The sequence below is a fragment of the Papio anubis genome, chromosome 7 (genome assembly GCF_008728515.1).
Source record: "Papio anubis isolate 15944 chromosome 7, Panubis1.0, whole genome shotgun sequence".
In the NCBI taxonomy this organism is placed as follows: Eukaryota; Metazoa; Chordata; class Mammalia; order Primates; family Cercopithecidae; genus Papio; species Papio anubis.
This window is the reverse complement of record NC_044982.1, coordinates 43,010,235-43,027,706: the sequence shown is the minus strand read 5'-3', so window position 1 is coordinate 43,027,706 and position 17,472 is coordinate 43,010,235. Positions and strand designations below refer to the sequence as shown.

At 42.9% G+C, this 17,472-nt stretch overlaps 2 protein-coding genes across 5 annotated transcripts in view; one reads left to right on the top strand and one right to left on the bottom strand.

Moving 5' to 3' along the window:
• Window positions 1–14,730, bottom strand: part of PPP2R5E (protein phosphatase 2 regulatory subunit B'epsilon) — a 172,401-nt gene extending 157,671 nt beyond the window's left edge. For 3 of the 4 annotated variants that reach the window (XR_649809.3, XM_003901911.4, XM_009211701.3), the window contains exons 1-2: window positions 14,126–14,730; window positions 10,871–11,034 (exon numbers count right to left, since the gene is read on the bottom strand). Coding sequence is in view for 3 of the 4 variants with exons in the window: in XM_003901911.4 (XP_003901960.1) it covers window positions 10,871–11,027 (157 nt within the window). In the remaining variant the exon portion in view is untranslated. The remainder of the gene's footprint in view (window positions 1–10,870; window positions 11,035–14,125) is intronic. The other variant, XM_009211700.3, reaches the window with a different exon arrangement.
• Window positions 14,128–16,032, top strand: LOC110743791 (PE-PGRS family protein PE_PGRS26-like). Its single transcript, XM_021941282.2, has one exon. The coding sequence runs from the start codon at window positions 14,154–14,156 to the stop codon at window positions 14,691–14,693; it is 540 nt and encodes a 179-aa protein (XP_021796974.1). The 5' UTR covers window positions 14,128–14,153; the 3' UTR covers window positions 14,694–16,032.
• The last annotated feature ends 1,440 nt before the right edge of the window (window positions 16,033–17,472 follow it).

Sequence of the window (17,472 nt, the reverse complement as noted above, 5' to 3'; positions counted from 1 at the left end):
TATAGATTATAAGAAACAGCAGAGTAATAGAAACTTCAAACACTTTTTTTCCCAAGAGACAAGACTCTTGCTGTCACCTACAGCAAGCAATCCTCCTTCCTGTCCCGGCCTTCCAAGTAGCCAGGACACAGGTGCATGCTACCATTTCCAGCTAATTTTTTAATGTTCTGGTAGGAACAGGGGTCTCACTATGTTGCCCAGGTTGATCTTGAACACCTGGCCTCAGGAGATCCTCCTGTCTCCTCCCAAAGTGCTGAGATTACAGGCATGAGTCACTGTGCCCAGCCACTTTTTTTTTTTCTTTTCTTTTTGAGATGGAGTTTCGCTCTTGTCGCCCAGGCTTGAGTGCAGTGGCATGATCTCGGCTCACTGCAACCTCCGCCTCCAAGGTTCAAGTGATTCGCCTGCCTCGGACTCTCGAGTAGCTGGGGTTACAGGTGCACAGCACCATGCCCAGCAAATTTTTGTATTTTTGGTAGAGACGAGGTTTTACTGTGTTGGCCAGGCTAGTCTCGAACTCCTGATCTCAGGTGATCCATCCACCTCAGCCTCCCAAATGCTGAGATAACAGGCATGAGCCACCGCACCCAGCCCAAAGACTATTTTTTAAACTCATCAAGGAAGTCCCCAAGGACGTCCCACTGGAGCTAAAACTTGAATGATAAGGAGTTGGGAAAGAAAATTCTAGGTAGAAAAGGACCACCTCATTTTATGAGAACATTCATTTGGCACTTCAATATTTATATGCTCTGTCTTGCATATAAATATTGCATATAAATATCCAGGTTACATCCTGGACGGACGCACATTATGATGAATGCTGTTTATGCCTTACAGTGTTTTATGGTAAGGGTAGATGCATATGTGCATGCATAGCAGCTAACACGATACTCATAAAATAGTAACAACACAATTCTTATTTAGTCTAAGCCAAAAGTTCTTAACTATAGAGAGACAGTGTGAATGGAAGGGCTGAATCTTTAAGAATCTGATGAAAGCAATGAATTCTCTCCTCCAAAAAAGAATGCAGGCTAGGCGCGGTGGCCGAGACGGGCGGATCACGAGGTCAGGAGATTGAGACCATCCTGGCTAACACGGTGAAACCCTGTCTCTACTAAAAAATACAAAAAACTAGCCAGGCGTGGTGGCGGGCGCCTGTAGTCCCAGCTACTAGGGAGGCTGAGGCAGGAGAATGGCATGAACCCGGGAGGCGGAGCTTGCAGTGAGCTGAGATCCGGCCACTGCACTCCAGCCTGGGCGACAGAGCGAGACTCCGTCTCAAAAAAAAAAAAAAAAAAAAAAGAACGCACATACACAGAAACTTTACATGTAATTTTAGGAAGGTCTAAAAACCCTGAAGCCCATCCAGATGCACACTGTCCCAACCAGAAATCTATGAACCCTAAGTTAAGAACTTTTTTTTTTTTTTTGAGACAGAGTTTCACTCTTGTTGCCCAGGCTGAAGTGCAATGGTGTGATCTCAGCTCACTGCAACCTCTGCCTCCCGGATTCAAGTGATTCTCCTGCCTCAGCCTCCCGAATAGCTGGGACTACAGGCACGTGCCACCATGCCCGGCTAATTTTTGTATTTATAATAGAGAAGGGTTTTCACCATGTTGGCCAGGCTGGTCTCAAACTTCTGACCTCAGGCAATCCGCCCGCCTTGGCCTCCCAAAGTGCTGGGATTACAGGCATAAGCCATAGCACTCTGCCAGAACTAAGTAATTAGTTCTTAATGGGATGAATATGAATGCAAGCTTCTATCCTACTTTTAAGTGATGAATATATCAGGTACACTGACTCTCGATTTCTTTTTTTTTTTTTTGAGACAGAGTCTCACTCTATCACCCAGGCTGGAGTGCAGTGATGCAACCTCTGCCTCCCAGTTCAAGAGATTCTCCTGTCTCAGTCTCCCAAGTAGCTGGGATTACAGGCGCGCATCACCATGCCTGTCTAATTTTTTTGTATTTTTAGTAGAGACGGTGTGTTTCACCATGTTGGCCTGCCTGGTCTCAAACTCCTGACCTCAAGTGATTCACCTCAGCCTCCCAAAGTGCTGGGATTAAAGGTGTGAGCCACCACACCTGGCCAGTTTCTTTTGGCCCACATAAAACTCTGTACAATAATTTTATCTATGCTACAGAAGCAAACTATTAGGGTGTATTAAAACATATATATTCCTGCCTAAAAGTGAATGAAATAGCTCTTCATTAAAACAGGGTACAATCTTTCACACACAAAAATACAGAAGAATCTCCTGAACCCAGGAGGCGGAGGTTGCAGTGAGCCTAGATCGCGCCATTGCACTCCAGCCTGGGCAACAAGAGCAAAACTCCTGTCTCAAAAAAAAAAAAAAAAAAAAAGGGAAAGAAAAACATAACATAGTTTGGCACTTGCTTTCGTGCAAGATCTTAAAATTGCTTCCCCCCAAAAAAATTATTACCACACTTTTTCAAAGGGTCTAAAACTGAACTTTAACATCTATTAACGTATAGATGTTCTTTAAGTTCAAAAGTAAAGCTTATGGTTATTTTTTAAAAACACACACACACAGCCGGGTGCGTTGGCTCATGCCTGTAATCCCAGCACCTTGGGAGGCCAAAATGGGTGGATCACTGGAGGTCAAGAGTTCGAGATCAGCCTGACCAATATGGTGAAACCCTGTCTCTATTAAAAATACAAATTTAACTGGGCGTGGTGGCACACACCTGTAATCCCAGCTACTTGGGAGGCTGAGGCAGGAGAATGGCTGGAACCTGGGAGGCAGAGGTTGCAGTGAGCCAAGATTGCACCACTGCACTCCAGCCTGGGCAACAAAAGCGAACCTCCGTCTCTGAAAACACACACACACACACACACACACACACACACACACACACACACACCCCTTAGATGCCTAAAGAACACACATCATTAATCCAAGGTACAAACTAGATCAACAGATCTTAACCCATTTCAAGTCAGATACCCCTTTGAGAATCTGAAAAATGCTATTGATTCCCCATTTTTAAAATGGATATACACATATAAAATATTCACATAATTTTAGGCTGCTCACTGCATTTTAAATCCAACCAAGGATTTAAGAATCTCTATATCTACTATACAAGAATATAATGACTGGTTGCTTCTGGGAAGGGAAACTAGGAGAAGGGATGGAAGGTTTTTCACTACACATCCTTTCGTAACCTTTGGAATTTGAACCATATGACTATTATCTATTCAAAAAATGAATAAATAAAAAATAAAAAGCATTACACTAAGTAACATGGCAAGATACTAATACAGTAGATGAAACTCTTCAGGTGAAGATATTTAGAATAGCTATTCTATTAAATTCACCATACTTAAAAACTGCTTCTTTCAATTTTTTGGCTGAAACACATTTGTGGCTGCAAAAATATGTTCTTCATAATTTTCAGAGAAATTTCCAATTTCCACCTTTTTACTAGGAAAATGTCATAAAAATTTCATATTATTCATATTCTAACTTCTGAAACCCCCATTAAATAACAACAGCTAGTATTTACTGAATGTAACACTGTCACATCTATTGACTATTATCATCATCATCATTTTACAGACGAGGAAAACCAAAGCTTTCAGCCGTTAACTCATTTGTCCAAGGCAACCCAGCTAGCGGTAAGCAAGGACTCTTGTGGACCAACAAAACCCATGTGACACTGTATCACGACATGGAGCGTAGTAAACACTAAAATCGATGACATTATTCCTTAAGAGACTATTCTTTTTTGCGACAGGGTTTCACTCTGTTGCCCAGGCTCAAGTGCAGTGGCACAATCACAGCTCACTGCAGCCTCGATCTCCTGGGCTCAAACTATCTTCCCTCAGCCTTCCAAGTACCTAGGACTACAGGCGTGTACCACCACACCCAGCTAATTTTGTATTTTATTTTTTTATTAGAGATGGGCCTGCTATGTTGCACAGGCTGGCCTTGAACTCCTGGGCTCAAGTAATCCTCCCGCCTCGACTTCCCAAAGTGCTGAGATTAAAGGTGTTAGCTACTTACTGTACCTGGCCTCTGAAGAGACTATTCTTATCCTAACTAGGTTTTAGCGTATTCACTCGTTATAAAAATCTGGTATTATATTGCATGTGCCTGCTTTACTATACACAAAGCAGATATAGACGAAAAACAATTAACCAACCCAATCATTAAAAAGGCACAAAAATGGCCAGGCACGGTGGCTCACGCCTGTAATCCCAGCACTTTGGGAAGCCGAGGCAGGCAGATCACCTGAGGTCAGGAGTTAATGACCAGCGTGACCAATATGGAGAAACCCCGTCTCTACTAAAAAGACAAAAGGAGCCAGGCATGGAGGCACATGCCTGTAATCCCAGCTACTCGGGAGGCTGAGGCAGGAGAATCCCTTGAACCCAGGAGGCGGAGACTGTGATGAGCCAAGATTGCGCCATTACACTCCAGCCTAGGCAACAAGAGCTAAATTCCGTCTAAAAAAAAAAAAAAAAAAAAGGCACGAAAACTAGTTTCAAATTATAATTTTTAAAGTTCTTACAAGGTGTCACCCTAAAAGGTAAAAATGTAAGCTGAACCTTAAAACTATGGTGGGTTTTTTTTTTAAGTGTTTTCACTAGAGAAAGAGTATCAACACCAAAGAGGCAAAGGGTTTCTTTCTGCTAAATGGGACCAAAGTGAATGTACAGACTATCTGCAAAATGCCTCGGAAATGTATAATGAATTGTGAAACAAGAAATAACAATGGCGGCTGAGCGCAGTGGCTCACACCAATAATCCCAGCACTTTGGGAGGCCTAGGTGGGCGGGACCACCTGAGGTCAGGAGTTCAAGACCAGCCCAGGCAACATGGGGAAACCCAGTCTCTACTAAAAATACAAAAATCAGCCGGGTGTGGTGGCGGACATCTGTAATCCCAGCTACTCTCGGGAGGCTAAGCCAGGAGAATTGCTTGAACCTGGGAGGCGGAGGTTGCAAAGAACCGAGATTGCACCACTGCACTCCAGCCTGGGTGACAGAGCGAGACTCTGTCTCAAAAAAACAAACAAACAAAAAAAGAAATAACAATGCCACTTTCACTATAATTCCATCTTCAAAGAGGCAGTATTTTTCAAAAAACGTTCACCCAAATTTAAACTTACAGAATCGCTTAAAGTCAATGCAAAGAAATGAGGCATGGGAGGCTGGGGTGAGGAGAGAACATAAATCACCCAACCAGGTGGTCCTACCACTGATTATTATTAACATAAATTTGTGTGTGTGTGTGTTTGTGTGTTTGCCTAAGTGTTCAGTTTGACTGTCATATTCAACAACTTACCTAGGTAACACTCAAGGCTTGCTTCATGTCCTGCTGTGTAAGCGTAAGGAAAGTATCCAAGTCTTTACCTTTTTTTTTTTTTTTTTTTTTTTTGAGACAGTGTCTATGTCTATGTATGCCTGTGGTGACACAATACGAGCTCACTGCAACCTCCACCTCCCGGGTTCCAGTGACTCTCCTGCCTCAGCCTCCGGAGTAGCTGGGATTATAGGTACACACCACCACATCCACTAATTTTTGGATTTTTAGTAGAGATGGGGCTTCACCATGTTGGCCAGGCTGGTCTCAAACTCTTGACCTCAAATGACCCGCCCCCTCTGGGCCTCCCCCAAGATTTTACTTTCTTTTCAAGCAAGTAAGGCACTAAACCTCTACTAGGTTTTCCCTATCAGTGAATGAGTAAGAATGTTTTAGACTCAAAGAAAAAAATGTTTTTCTTTTGAGACAAAGGCCTCACTCTGTCAGCCACACTGGACACAGTGGAACGATCACAGCTCACTGCAGCCTCAACCTCCTGGGCTCAGGCAATCCTTCCGCCTCAGCCTCCCAAGTAGCTGGGACCACAGGCGCACACCACCACTCCTAGCTAATGTTTTAAATTATTTGTAGAGATGAGGTCTCCCTATGTTGCGTAGGCAGGTCTCAAACTCTTGGACTTAAGCGAGCCTCCCAACTCAGTCTCCCAAAGTGCTGGAAATATAGGAGTGAGTCACCATACCCGGTCTCAAAAATGTTAAGACTCTCTAAAAACACTTTCACAAAAGCATACAAAGATGGAGAAAATGTAAATGTCTATCTTTGCAAAGTTCATCCTATAATTTCCTAACACACAGATACAGAAAAAAAACAGGTATATTTATACAGAATTACAGGTGGTGTTGCTTTCTACAGGAAATAACATCAGTGATACAGATTTCAAAACCTCACCTATTAGACATAGGGCAAAATAGGCTGGGTGCAATGACTCATGCCAGCACTTTGGGAGGCCAAGGCAGGTGGATCATCTGAGATCAGAAGTTTGAGACCAGCCTGGCCAACACGTCTCTACTAAAAATACAAAAAAATTAGGCGGGTGTGGTGGTGGGCACCTGTAATCCCAGCTACTCAGGAGCCTGAGGCAAGAGAATCACTTGAACCCAGAGGCAGAGGTTGCAGTGAGTTGAGATGGCACCACTGTACTCCAGCCTGGGCAACAAGAGCAAAACTCGGTCTCAAAAAAAAGAAATAGAGCAAAACAAAAACTTTTCCTTCACATTATGTTGCAGTTTTGCAAGTGAACAGACTTTAAAATGCTAAGAATTAATGCAGTATTTATAAATCTGTCAAAGACTTTGATGCATATAATAGACAATCTGATAATGCATATGCACAAAACAAGTGGTTATTAATGAGTATCTGAGCATTCAAAAATGACATATTAAAAAGACGAGTTATATAATCATTCTGTTTATATAATTATCGTATTTAAACTCCCCTGAAATTAAAGACCTTAAGGACACCTCTTTTACTTCATTATTTAAAACCATTCACAAAATTCAACCACATTTTTATTATACCCCAAATAAAATTAACCCAATTTAGTCAAAGCAATACTATAGAAAATTAAATCAATAATTATCCTTTAGCATGCATATAGTGTTTATCCTGGTTTCTCTTAAGGCAATGGCCAAAAAAATAAAATCCTAGAAAAGAAATTCCTCCTATGTTTTCTTTATATTCCATAAATTACTTCCTAAAAAATCAAGAGCAAATATACATTACTGAAGTCTATTGCTGATTATACTTCCTTATGTTATTCCATAGACAGAGATGGATATCTAATTTATAGAATACTTTCCAGAATATTTACCCAGAATGTGCTTACTACCTAACAATCACTGTTAGTCAATCTGGAATTAGGTTTGTGAGTATATAGTCCTGTTACTCTCCAATTCTCTCATGCTGGCAAAATATACAAGGTCAAAAAATCACATTCTTGGAAAGCAGCACGCTTAGAAAACTGGCAATACTAGCAGACTTCACTTTTAAAAGTGAGAAAAGGATATAGAAATGGCCAATTAGCACAGGAAAAGATGCTCAACATCACTAATCACTAGGGAAATGCAAATCAAAATCACACTGAAATACCACTTCATACCCATTATAATGACTATTATCAAAAAATTAAAAGGCAGAAAATGAGTGATGGTGAGGATATAGAAAACTGGAACCCTCATGCATTGCTAATGGGAATGAAAGATGGTCCAGTTGCTGTGGCAATATGTATGGCAATTCCTGAAAAAATTCAACATACGATCCAGCAATTACACTTTCTGGGTAGATACCCAAAAGAAATGAAAGCCAGAACTTAAACAGGTATCTGTATGTCATGGTCACGGCAGCATTATTCACAATAGCCTAAAGGTGGAAGCAACCCAAGAGTCCATCAATGAATTAATGGATTAAAAAATATACGGTATGTCTAGACACTGAAATTATTCAGCCTTCAAAAAAGAACGAAATTCCGACACCTGCTACAACAGAGATGAACACTGAAGACACTTGACTAAGTGAAATAAGCCAGTCACAAAAAGACAAATATTGCATGGCATCACTTACAGGAGGTACCTAGAGTAGTCAGATTCCTAGAGACAAAAAACAGAATGGTGGTTGCCAAGGGCTGGGGGACTGGAAACAGGGAGTGAGTGTTTAATAGGTACAGAGCTTCAGTTGGGGAAGATGAAAAGGTTCTGGAGATGGATGGTAGGGAGGGTAGCATGACAATGTCAAGGTACTTAATGCACGTTTAAACATGGTTAAAATGGTAAATTTTATGTCATGTATACTTTACCATAATTTTTAAAAATGAGAAAAAAGACATTAAAGCATTAAAGAAAAAAAGACATTAAAGCATGTGTCCGGCCGGGCGCGGTGAGCATCACAGCACTGTAATCCCAGTCACTTTGGGAGGCCGAGACGGGCGGAAGGGATAGCATTAGGAGATATACCTAATGTAAATGATGAGTTAATGGGTGCAGCACACCAACATGGCACATGAATACATATGTAACAAACCTGCCCATTGTGCACATGTACCCTAGAACTTAAAGTATAATTAAAAAAAAAAAAAGAAAAACCAACAAACAAAAAAGCATGTGTCCAAATTCTTCTCATGCATGCTTTTCACTACCCAGAAAACTAATACCCTGACTATGAGTGACCAGTGAAGTCCTAATTTAATTGTTTACCATAAGATCCAAGAAATTAGTGTAAGTTTTTAAACTCCTTCTAATCCTAAAAAAAAAAGTTTAACTGGATTCCTCAGAATGAAGTCCTTCACAGATATAGATGTTAACAGCTATTACATATCTACTTCAGATTAAATAAATTACTAAACATCAGTGTCTCCCAACTTTGTATTTCAAGCATAGTTCAATCTAGAGTGTTTCCTTCATTTTCTCTCCAAAGTCTCATGATGACTATTTTCATTTTTACCAGCAAAATCTCTAGTCAAAATTGTCTCCCCCAAAGTTCATAGGAGCTCATCTTTACTGACTGGTAGATAAATCATCTTTACAGTAATCGGTATTCAGTTTCCAAAAATTTTGTATAAACATTGGAATCTTATTCATGAATCTCTCTCCCTTTCTAAAAAAAAGTATTCATATGGAAAAAATAGAAGCTTGAAATACCCTAAGCTAAATTTTGAGGATCTTTTCCGGTTACATTCCAGTTTTTCTTATACCTTCTGAATTCACAAACTGTTACAGAAATAAGTCTGCAATAATGAACTAGCAAACCAGGTTGCCTGGTTTCCTCTAAGCCACTAAAGCTCATTGTGTTGTTCATATCCCCTTTCTCCCATTCTTCAGTATTCAGCACATAAACATCCACCTTTAAAGGTAAACTCTGATAGTTTCCACGCTATAAAAGCTATGTTCTGGTATTTTTCAAACAACACCTGTTCATGAACAGGAAGCAAACATGATGCAAATTAAAAGGGAAAAAAACTAACCACATACCCAAACAAAAGTTGAAATGCCTAATTTAGAAAAAACTCGTCATATTAAAAACATGTTGGGCCGAGGATGGTGGCTCACGCCTACAATCCTGGCACTGGAAGGCCAAGGCAATTCAAGACCAGCCTATGCAACATGGCAAAACCCCATCTCTACAAAAAAATGGAAAAATTAGCTGGGCGTGGTGGCATGCTCCTGCAGCCCCAGCTACTTGGGAAGCTGATCCCAACTACGTGGGAAAGGGAGGATCACTTGAGCCTAGGAGGTAGAGGCCACAGTGAGCCTCAACCTGAACTTTTTTTTTTTTTCTCCCGAGACAGAGTCTTGCTCTGTCACCCAGGCTAGAGTGCAGTGGCACGGTCTTGGCTCACTGCAACCTCCGCCTCCCAGTTCAAGCAGCTTGAACCTCAGCTTCCCGAGTAGCTGGTATTACAGGTGCCCACCACTGCACCTGTCTAATTCTTGTATATTCAGTAGAGACGGGGTTTCACCATGTTGGTCAGGCTGGTCTCAAACTCCTGACCTCATGATCCACCTGCCTCGGGCTCCCAAAGTGCTGGGATTACAGGCGTAAGCCACTACGCCCGGCCTCAACCTGCACTTTCACTCTGTCCCCACTGAACTCTAGCCCGAGTGACAGCATCAGACTGTCTCAAATGAAAATTTCAAAAAACCCAAAAAACTTGTTTGTAACAAATTTCAGGCCAGGCGCAGTGCCTCACACCTATAATCCCAGCACTTTGGGAGGTCAAGGAGGGCAGATCACTTGGGGTCAGGAGTTCAAGACCAGCCTGACCAACCTGGTGAAACCCTGTCTCTACTAAAAATACAAAAATTAGCTGGGCATGGTGGCGGGCACCTGTGCTCCCAGTTACTCGGGAGGCTGAGGCAGGAAAATAAATTGAACCCAGGAGGTGGAGGTTGCTGTGAACCAGCCTGTGCAACAGAGGGAGACTCTGTCTCAAAAGATGAAAGTAAAAATTAAAAAATGAACAAATTTCAAAGAAAAGATCATACTAAACAAGTATGATCATCATATATCTTTTCTACTTGTACTATCTGAAAACAAGAGTGCATGTAAACAACTATAAATGGACAATGTTTTTCTTGATTTTTAAAAATGAATTCTTCCAAATATCATTTTCTATATGTAAATTAATGAAGTACCATCCCCTCTACTAGGGTCTACTTTCTAAAGCAGCATAATCTGTAGTTGTCATTGTATATAATGTATCCACCTAAATGTCAACAGAAGAAAAAATGAAAAACACAAACGCAGATATCTTAAAGTTTTTCTAGTACTTAGTTTACCTACTCATCAATGTGAGATAGTCTCCTGATAATAAGTTTCTTTTAACTTGCCCAAAGACAGACTAAGTTGACCCTTTAAAAAGGAGAGTGGGTATATCTGGTCACACATTAGGAACTTCAATGTGTGTGAAGTATCCCATCCCTTCAATTTGCAATACATATAAAACTCTACAAAAAGGAAATTATATATAGATGTAGAAAGATCAATTGAAAAAGAATCAATGCATCACCTGGTCATGAGCCTTACCTTTTAGCAGCGGCAGAGGTGTTAACTCAATAGGCTTGCCTTGAGACCTAAACTGTGAGGAACTTTGTGACCTCTTCTGTCTGGCTTTTCTGACGGACTTCCGAGAAAATCCGTCTACTTTATCCACTGATGGAGGAGTAGTTGGTGCTGAGGACATATCCCTACTGAAGAGAAAGAAGTATCATAAACCCATACATTCCCAAGGTGGAAGCATACATGTGAGTTACACAAATTCTAAAATTCACATATACGATATTCATGAAAATGGAAATATGTGCTAAAGAAAATAAAATCAGTTAAGAAAAGTCTTATCTTGGCCAGGTGCAATGGCTTACGCCTGTGATCCCAGCACTTTGTGAGGCTCAGATGGGTGGATCACTTGAGGTCAGGAGTTCAACACCAACCTGGCCAATATGGTGAAACCCCACCTCTACAAAATTATAAAAATTAGCTGGGCATGATGGCAGGTGCCTGTAATCCCAGCTACTCGGGAGGTTGAAGTGGAAGAATCGCTTGAACGCAGGAGGCAGAGGTTGCAGTGGGCCAGGATCCTGCCATTGCACTCCAGCCTGGGTGACAGAGTGAGATTCTGTCTTTAAAAAAAAAAGGGCTGGGCCCAGTGGCTCACACCTGTAATCCCAGCACTTTGGGGGGCCGAGGTGGGCAGATCACTTGAGGTCAGGAGTTGGAGACTAGCCTGGACAACATGGTGAAACCCTGTTTCTACTAAAAATACAAAAATTAGCCAGGTGCAGTGGCATGCACCTGTAATCTCAGCTACTCGAGAAGTTGAGGCAGGAGAACCGCTTGAAGCCAGGAGGCGGAGGTTGCAGTGAGCCGAGATGGCACCACTGCACTCCAGCCTGGGCCACAGACCAAGACTCCATCTCAAAAAAAAAAAAAAAAAGGCCAGGCACGGTGGCTCATGCCTGTAATCCCAGCACTTTGGGAGGCCAAGGCAGGCAGATAACCTCAGGTCAGGAGTTCGAGACCAGCCTGATCAACATGGAGAAACCCCATTTCTACTAAAAAAAAAAAAAAAAATACAAAAATTAGCCAGGTGCAGTGGCATGCACCTGTAATCTCAGCTACTCGAGAAGTTGAGGCAGGAGAATCGCTTGAACCCAGGAGGCGGAGATTGCAGTGAGCCGAGAGCACGCTATTGCACTCCAGCCTGGGCAATAACAGCAAAACTCCTTCTCCAAAAAAAAAAAGAAAAAAAAAAAGTCATATGTTAATGGGAAAACATGAAAATTTGGTGAAAATAATATAAGTATCATGGAAATAATATCAGAACTCTAATGTATTGTGCCACTCCATTATAAGCATTAAAGATATTCATTGAGGCTTAAAGAAATCTATGCTGCCTGCCCATTTTCTAACTGCAAAGCTCTTCACATCTTCAAGTAATTTTTGGAGCTATTCTGTAGCTGGAAAACTTCCATCGATACATTTTCCCAAGATATTTAATATTATGAATGGGTTCTGGAGTTAAAACCCTTAGTGTACTTCAAGAATCTATACCAATGTATCAGAGCAAGGTGAAATTTACTACTACTGAAACTATCTAGGCATAACTTTTAATGGGATGTGCTATGTAAGCTGTGATAAACTATACCACACTGCAAATGAGGACAGGCTACATTACTTTAAACAAAACACATAAAAGGTATAATTAAAATATTTCAAAGAAGTCTTCTTTTTGAATAAAGCCACCTTACGTTATTAAAGCTTAATAAAAACTATGAGGAAATCAAGCACTAAAGTTGAACTAAAAACATAAATTCACAGCCTACTGAAACAATCAAGTTGAGTTCCCTTGAGGTTTAGACCTTGAAGTTTAGTTCATCATCAAATATCAATTTTCATTCCATCAAACTTATGGAACCGAACCGCACTTTTGCATTGTTTAACCCTCTTGAGTTATTAAAATGAAGGGTATTTCCTGAAAGTAACAAGCGTTAAGCTTAATTTCATTCACCAATTTAAACAGATGCCATCATTTCCATGGCACTGAAGTTCCATGCAAGACTAACGGCAGACTCGGATAGAAATAATGCTTATGGGGGAAATGCTGAAATGCAATTACTCACCTGTCATTCCAATACACAAGACAAGCGGTTTTTAACTTCTAAATAAAAGAGTAAGGGAATTTCTTCCTGAACACGTGAGAACAAAAAGTTACCTGGATTACGTGGATTTTGACAATGAAAAAATAACAAAAAATATTTAAAAACACATACACACATATGATGTTGACGTTTGGAATTTGGAAGTCTTCTTTGGTTTTCTTTAAAAAAAAAAAAAAAAAGTTTTTAAAAATCCACCTAATTTAGCCTTAATATAATGTGATGGATACAAAACAGAATCACAAACTATGAATGACTATAGATGTTAAGATCACTTTAAAATATCAAAATGACTGCATCAGCCAAAAGCTCCACATCTTATTTGTACGTTGTAAATTTAGGGGCCGATTTTCCAATCGGGTATGTGAATTATTTAGACTTCATTCTAACTCTTAACACTACAAAATTTCAGTAAATCCTCTTCCTCTATCGTTCTTTTTGTCTCTTCTTTATCCCTCATCTCTCATCCCTACAGAGGATATATAGGTAGCTTTTTAAAAAATCATTTACCCCTTATGCCCGAGGCCCAGAATAAGTGTCAGGGATCGCAACCCTGAAGCATTGCAAAACTGAACGTAAGGTAACAGCGGGTCCGTGCAAAGCCCAGGGAAACAGGTTTCGCCCTGGGCCAGGGCGCCCGAAGCTTTATCATCCTCTAATCAGCAGGCACAGGGCATTTCCACGGCTCAGGATAATCCAAAGGGGGTAAGGGGAAGTAGGGAAAGACAAGGAGGGGGTTTGTCTGTGGGGATGCTTACATACACCCTTTGCTCCTAACCCACACCCCAAGCCCTGGAGAAGATAAGCTGCTAGAGAATCCTCCTCACACCAAACCCCCTTTATTCCCCGCCCCCGCCAGTGGATAAAGGGGGGCAAGAAAACGCCTCCAATCCCAGAAGGTGGAGAAAAAGGGGGGAGGGGGCAGAGTGAATGAGAGGCATCATCAGAAGCATTTGTAGGTAAATCAGACAAGTGGGACGGGCGCTCCCGCTCCTGCACCCCACCCCACCGCACCCCTCGCCCGCCCGGCCAGGCCTTCCCAAGGCCGGTGCCCCACAGGTCCTCCAGGAGGACCGGGAGGAAGAAGAGAAGCGGGCGAGCCGCGATGCTGGAGGGACGAAGTTACCTTGAAGCTTCTGGGGAAGAATCCGAAGATGATCTGTGGCTTGGAGGGGCGGGAGACGGGCGAGGGGGCCGCAGCGGGGGCGGGCGACGGGACCGGGACGTGCAGGGGGAGGTCCGGGCAGCTGCAGGGAGCCCGGGGCGACGGCTGTCCGGTGCAGGGTCCCTCCGGTTCCGCGGCGGCGGAGCCTCTAGGCCTCACGGCCGGACCCGAACCTCAGCGTTCCGGTGGCGGCGGCGGCCTCACGATCCTCCCCCGCGGGCCCGTCCCATCAAATCGGCACCGACCCCGTTGCGGCTCCGCCGGTGGCTCCTCGCTCACATTCCTGGCGGGCGGCGCCTCAGCTCGTTGCCCCGGACCCGGCGGCGGCGGCGGCGGCGACGACGTGGGGAGGGGGGGAAGGGAGGGAGGAAGACTGGATCTGCAGCGGCAGCAAGAGAAGGGGACAGGAGAAGGAGGAGGAGCCGCAGGAGCTGGAGCCGCCGCTGCCAGAGCCACCTTTCGCTACCCGCGGTGGGTTCCCGTCAATGCCCCTTTCTCTCTCCTATTGTCAATATCACCGGGCGGCTGAGTCCATGGCACACGCGCAACCGAACCTTCTGGCCAGCAGCGCCCGCCTCCGGCGCCCGCCCACTGGAGACTTCAAACGGGAAGCGAGGCCTCATTGGCCAGTATCCGCCTTCACTCCCCTGACAGCATGTTCGGTTGAGACCTGATCAGGGATTGGCGGCAGGAGGGCGGAGAAACAGGAGAGTGGGAAGAGAGGAGGTCGAGGATTGGGCCGAAGCGTGAGAGACCCGGATGCAGCCGCGATCTCTGGCGGTGCAGCCGCCGCTTCCGCCCGGCGGTGGGGCAGGCTGAAGTGGGAAGCCGCTGGGCCTGAGAGGAGCTGTTAAATTCCGGGAGGTGTAAGACTAGCAGATCAGCTAGCTGGCTTTCCGTGCTGTGCGGAGCCTTTGGCGGCGGTCGTCTTGGACCAGAGGGTTCCAAGGGCATGGGTCGGCTAAGGGTGGGGGAGCCCCCGAGACTTGATCCCGCCCTGCAGCTAGTGTGGCCCCTCAGGGTTTGGGGAGTCCCACTCTGGACGGGACCCTGCGATGCGTAGACAGGAATAAGGTCTCCGGCCCGCGCCGGTGTGCCACTGGTTGTGTAAATGGGTCCCTTGAAACCCCCAGCAGTCGCTCTCCGCTGAACCTTCGAATTCTCTCTCACCTCGTCTCCTTTTCCTTAAACGTCTGTTTTGAATATCAGCCCCCTGGAGCGTTGAGGCCAGCTCTGGTTTAGTTAATGCAGGTGGGGAAAACGCTGTCGCCACAGTTTGCAGTCTATTCATCTATTCATTCAGAATATCCGCCCCCGCCCCCCGCCCCAGGTCAGCCGACTGCTTAGAGCTCGGAAAGACCCAGCTCCAAACTAGGAGTTTCAAGATTTTAATTGGCAAGTTGGACCCGAAAGAGTTAATGGAGAAGACTACTTAAATCTATCTAGAACAAGTGATGAGATATTTGGAGATGTGTTTGTATGCTTGGTGAATGCAAACGGCCAAATGGTACATTTCCAGATAATATTCCTGGATTAATGTTATTTGAATGCATCCTACATACATTTTTTGAGAGGAAAAAAGAAAAATTATTAATGCTAGCTACAAACGTCAGAGTACCAGTTGTTCAAAACTTAGAAAATGGGGAGGGGGGGAACAAAAAAATTTAACATTCATATTTTCTCAACTCAGAGATAACCAACTACAGTATTTGCATACTTCCTTTTAGTAGTTTTTATATTAATAATGTGTGTCGATCTGTAGCCTAGTTTTTTCCCTCAGCATTATATCATCTTTTCGATACGTTTAGGGAATAGAGCTATATATAAATAAAACTATATGTACCATATGTACAAGTGACAACGAAAAATGCATTTGCATTTCTCCTGTTTGTGTTGTTAAACACTAGAGTTTTGAAATTTTCTTTGCACACTCCCAGAAATGGCTCTTGAGTGGAAAAATAATTTTGTGCCATGAAAGATAAAAATATTCCTGCTTTGAACTGAAATGGAAAACGAAAAGATGACTCTTAGATGGAAGCAGGCTCCCCCTACTGACTCCAGATGATTGGCCACTGTATGGCGAGTGCCCACTTTTGCCGTGATAAAGTTCATTACCACTAAGTATGAACTATAGAATACCAGCAGTCTGGTTCCTACCCTCAAGAACCTTAAATTTCCATATCTCAATATCCTGTACAGTCTTCATGAAAGTTCAGTGTCCCACCCAAGGACTTGTTTCTTCTATCTTTGATTGAGGGTAAATGCAGAATTAAAACCAAGGAAGATTTTGAAGCCAATTCAATTTCCCTTGGCAACAGTTGAACTGTTAAAAGCATAGTGCACGTTTGAAATTCTCACAGCTGTTGCTTAGAACATGTCACAGAGTGGGGATTTTGCTTGCAAATTATGGATCTCTATAAAGACAATTCATTTCAAAGTCATTTCACTTTCTATAAAATGGCTGAGCAACTGAAATGAGCAGGTTTTTTAAAATGGAAACATCCTTGCCTATGTGAGAAATTGTTCTCTGGACCAGTAATTTCTCCCATGTATCCCGGGGGTTTGGGTACTCCAAGAATAGTGCAAGACGATCTATTTGGGATGCAGTAAAAGAAAGTATTAGGAAATATATTTACGTTTAATTTTAATCTAAAAGGCATTACGGTCAACTACTATTTTATATAGAGTGAATGGCTGTGCCCTCAGTACATGGAATGGTGCTTTGGCCTAGAACAGCATAGGAGATGTCCTTAGGGAAACTGGGAGTTGCCCATTCCTAGGGGTTGGCAGTGGTGGGCCCACCCAATCAGCCCCTGACAACGTATGACTTATTGCAGTTACTCATTGCAGTTTCTGGATTCAACTAAATGGGCTTACTGATTATATTATCTAAATTAAATTAAACTAACCCTCATAAAACAGACAAATGATTCTTAAGAATCCTTTGCAAAGAAACCATGGGAGAACAAGAAGAAAATGTTAGAACTGACTCTTCAGTATCAAATCTTTCTTTTTTTTTTTTTCATATTTTTAGTAGAGGCAGGAGTTTCACCATGTTGGCCATGCTGGTCTCAAACTCCTGACCTTGTGATCCACCCGCCTCAGTCTCCCCAAGTGCTGGGATTACAGGCGTGAGCCACCATGCCCGGCCCAGTATCAAATCTTTGACAGCCACTTTTCAAAAGTAAAATACCAATCAAATAAATTCAACCAAATTTTGACTAGAAAAAAAAAAAAATCAAGGCTACTTGAAATGTAAATTTACATCCACTGTTTTTTTTACTGTTGTTTTTTGAGATGGAGTCTCG

Bases quoted from the DNA above. Each gene is read 5' to 3' on its own strand.
- LOC110743791 (XM_021941282.2), top strand. From the start codon at position 14,154: ATGATCTGTGGCTTGGAGGGGCGGGAGACGGGCGAGGGGGCCGCAGCG.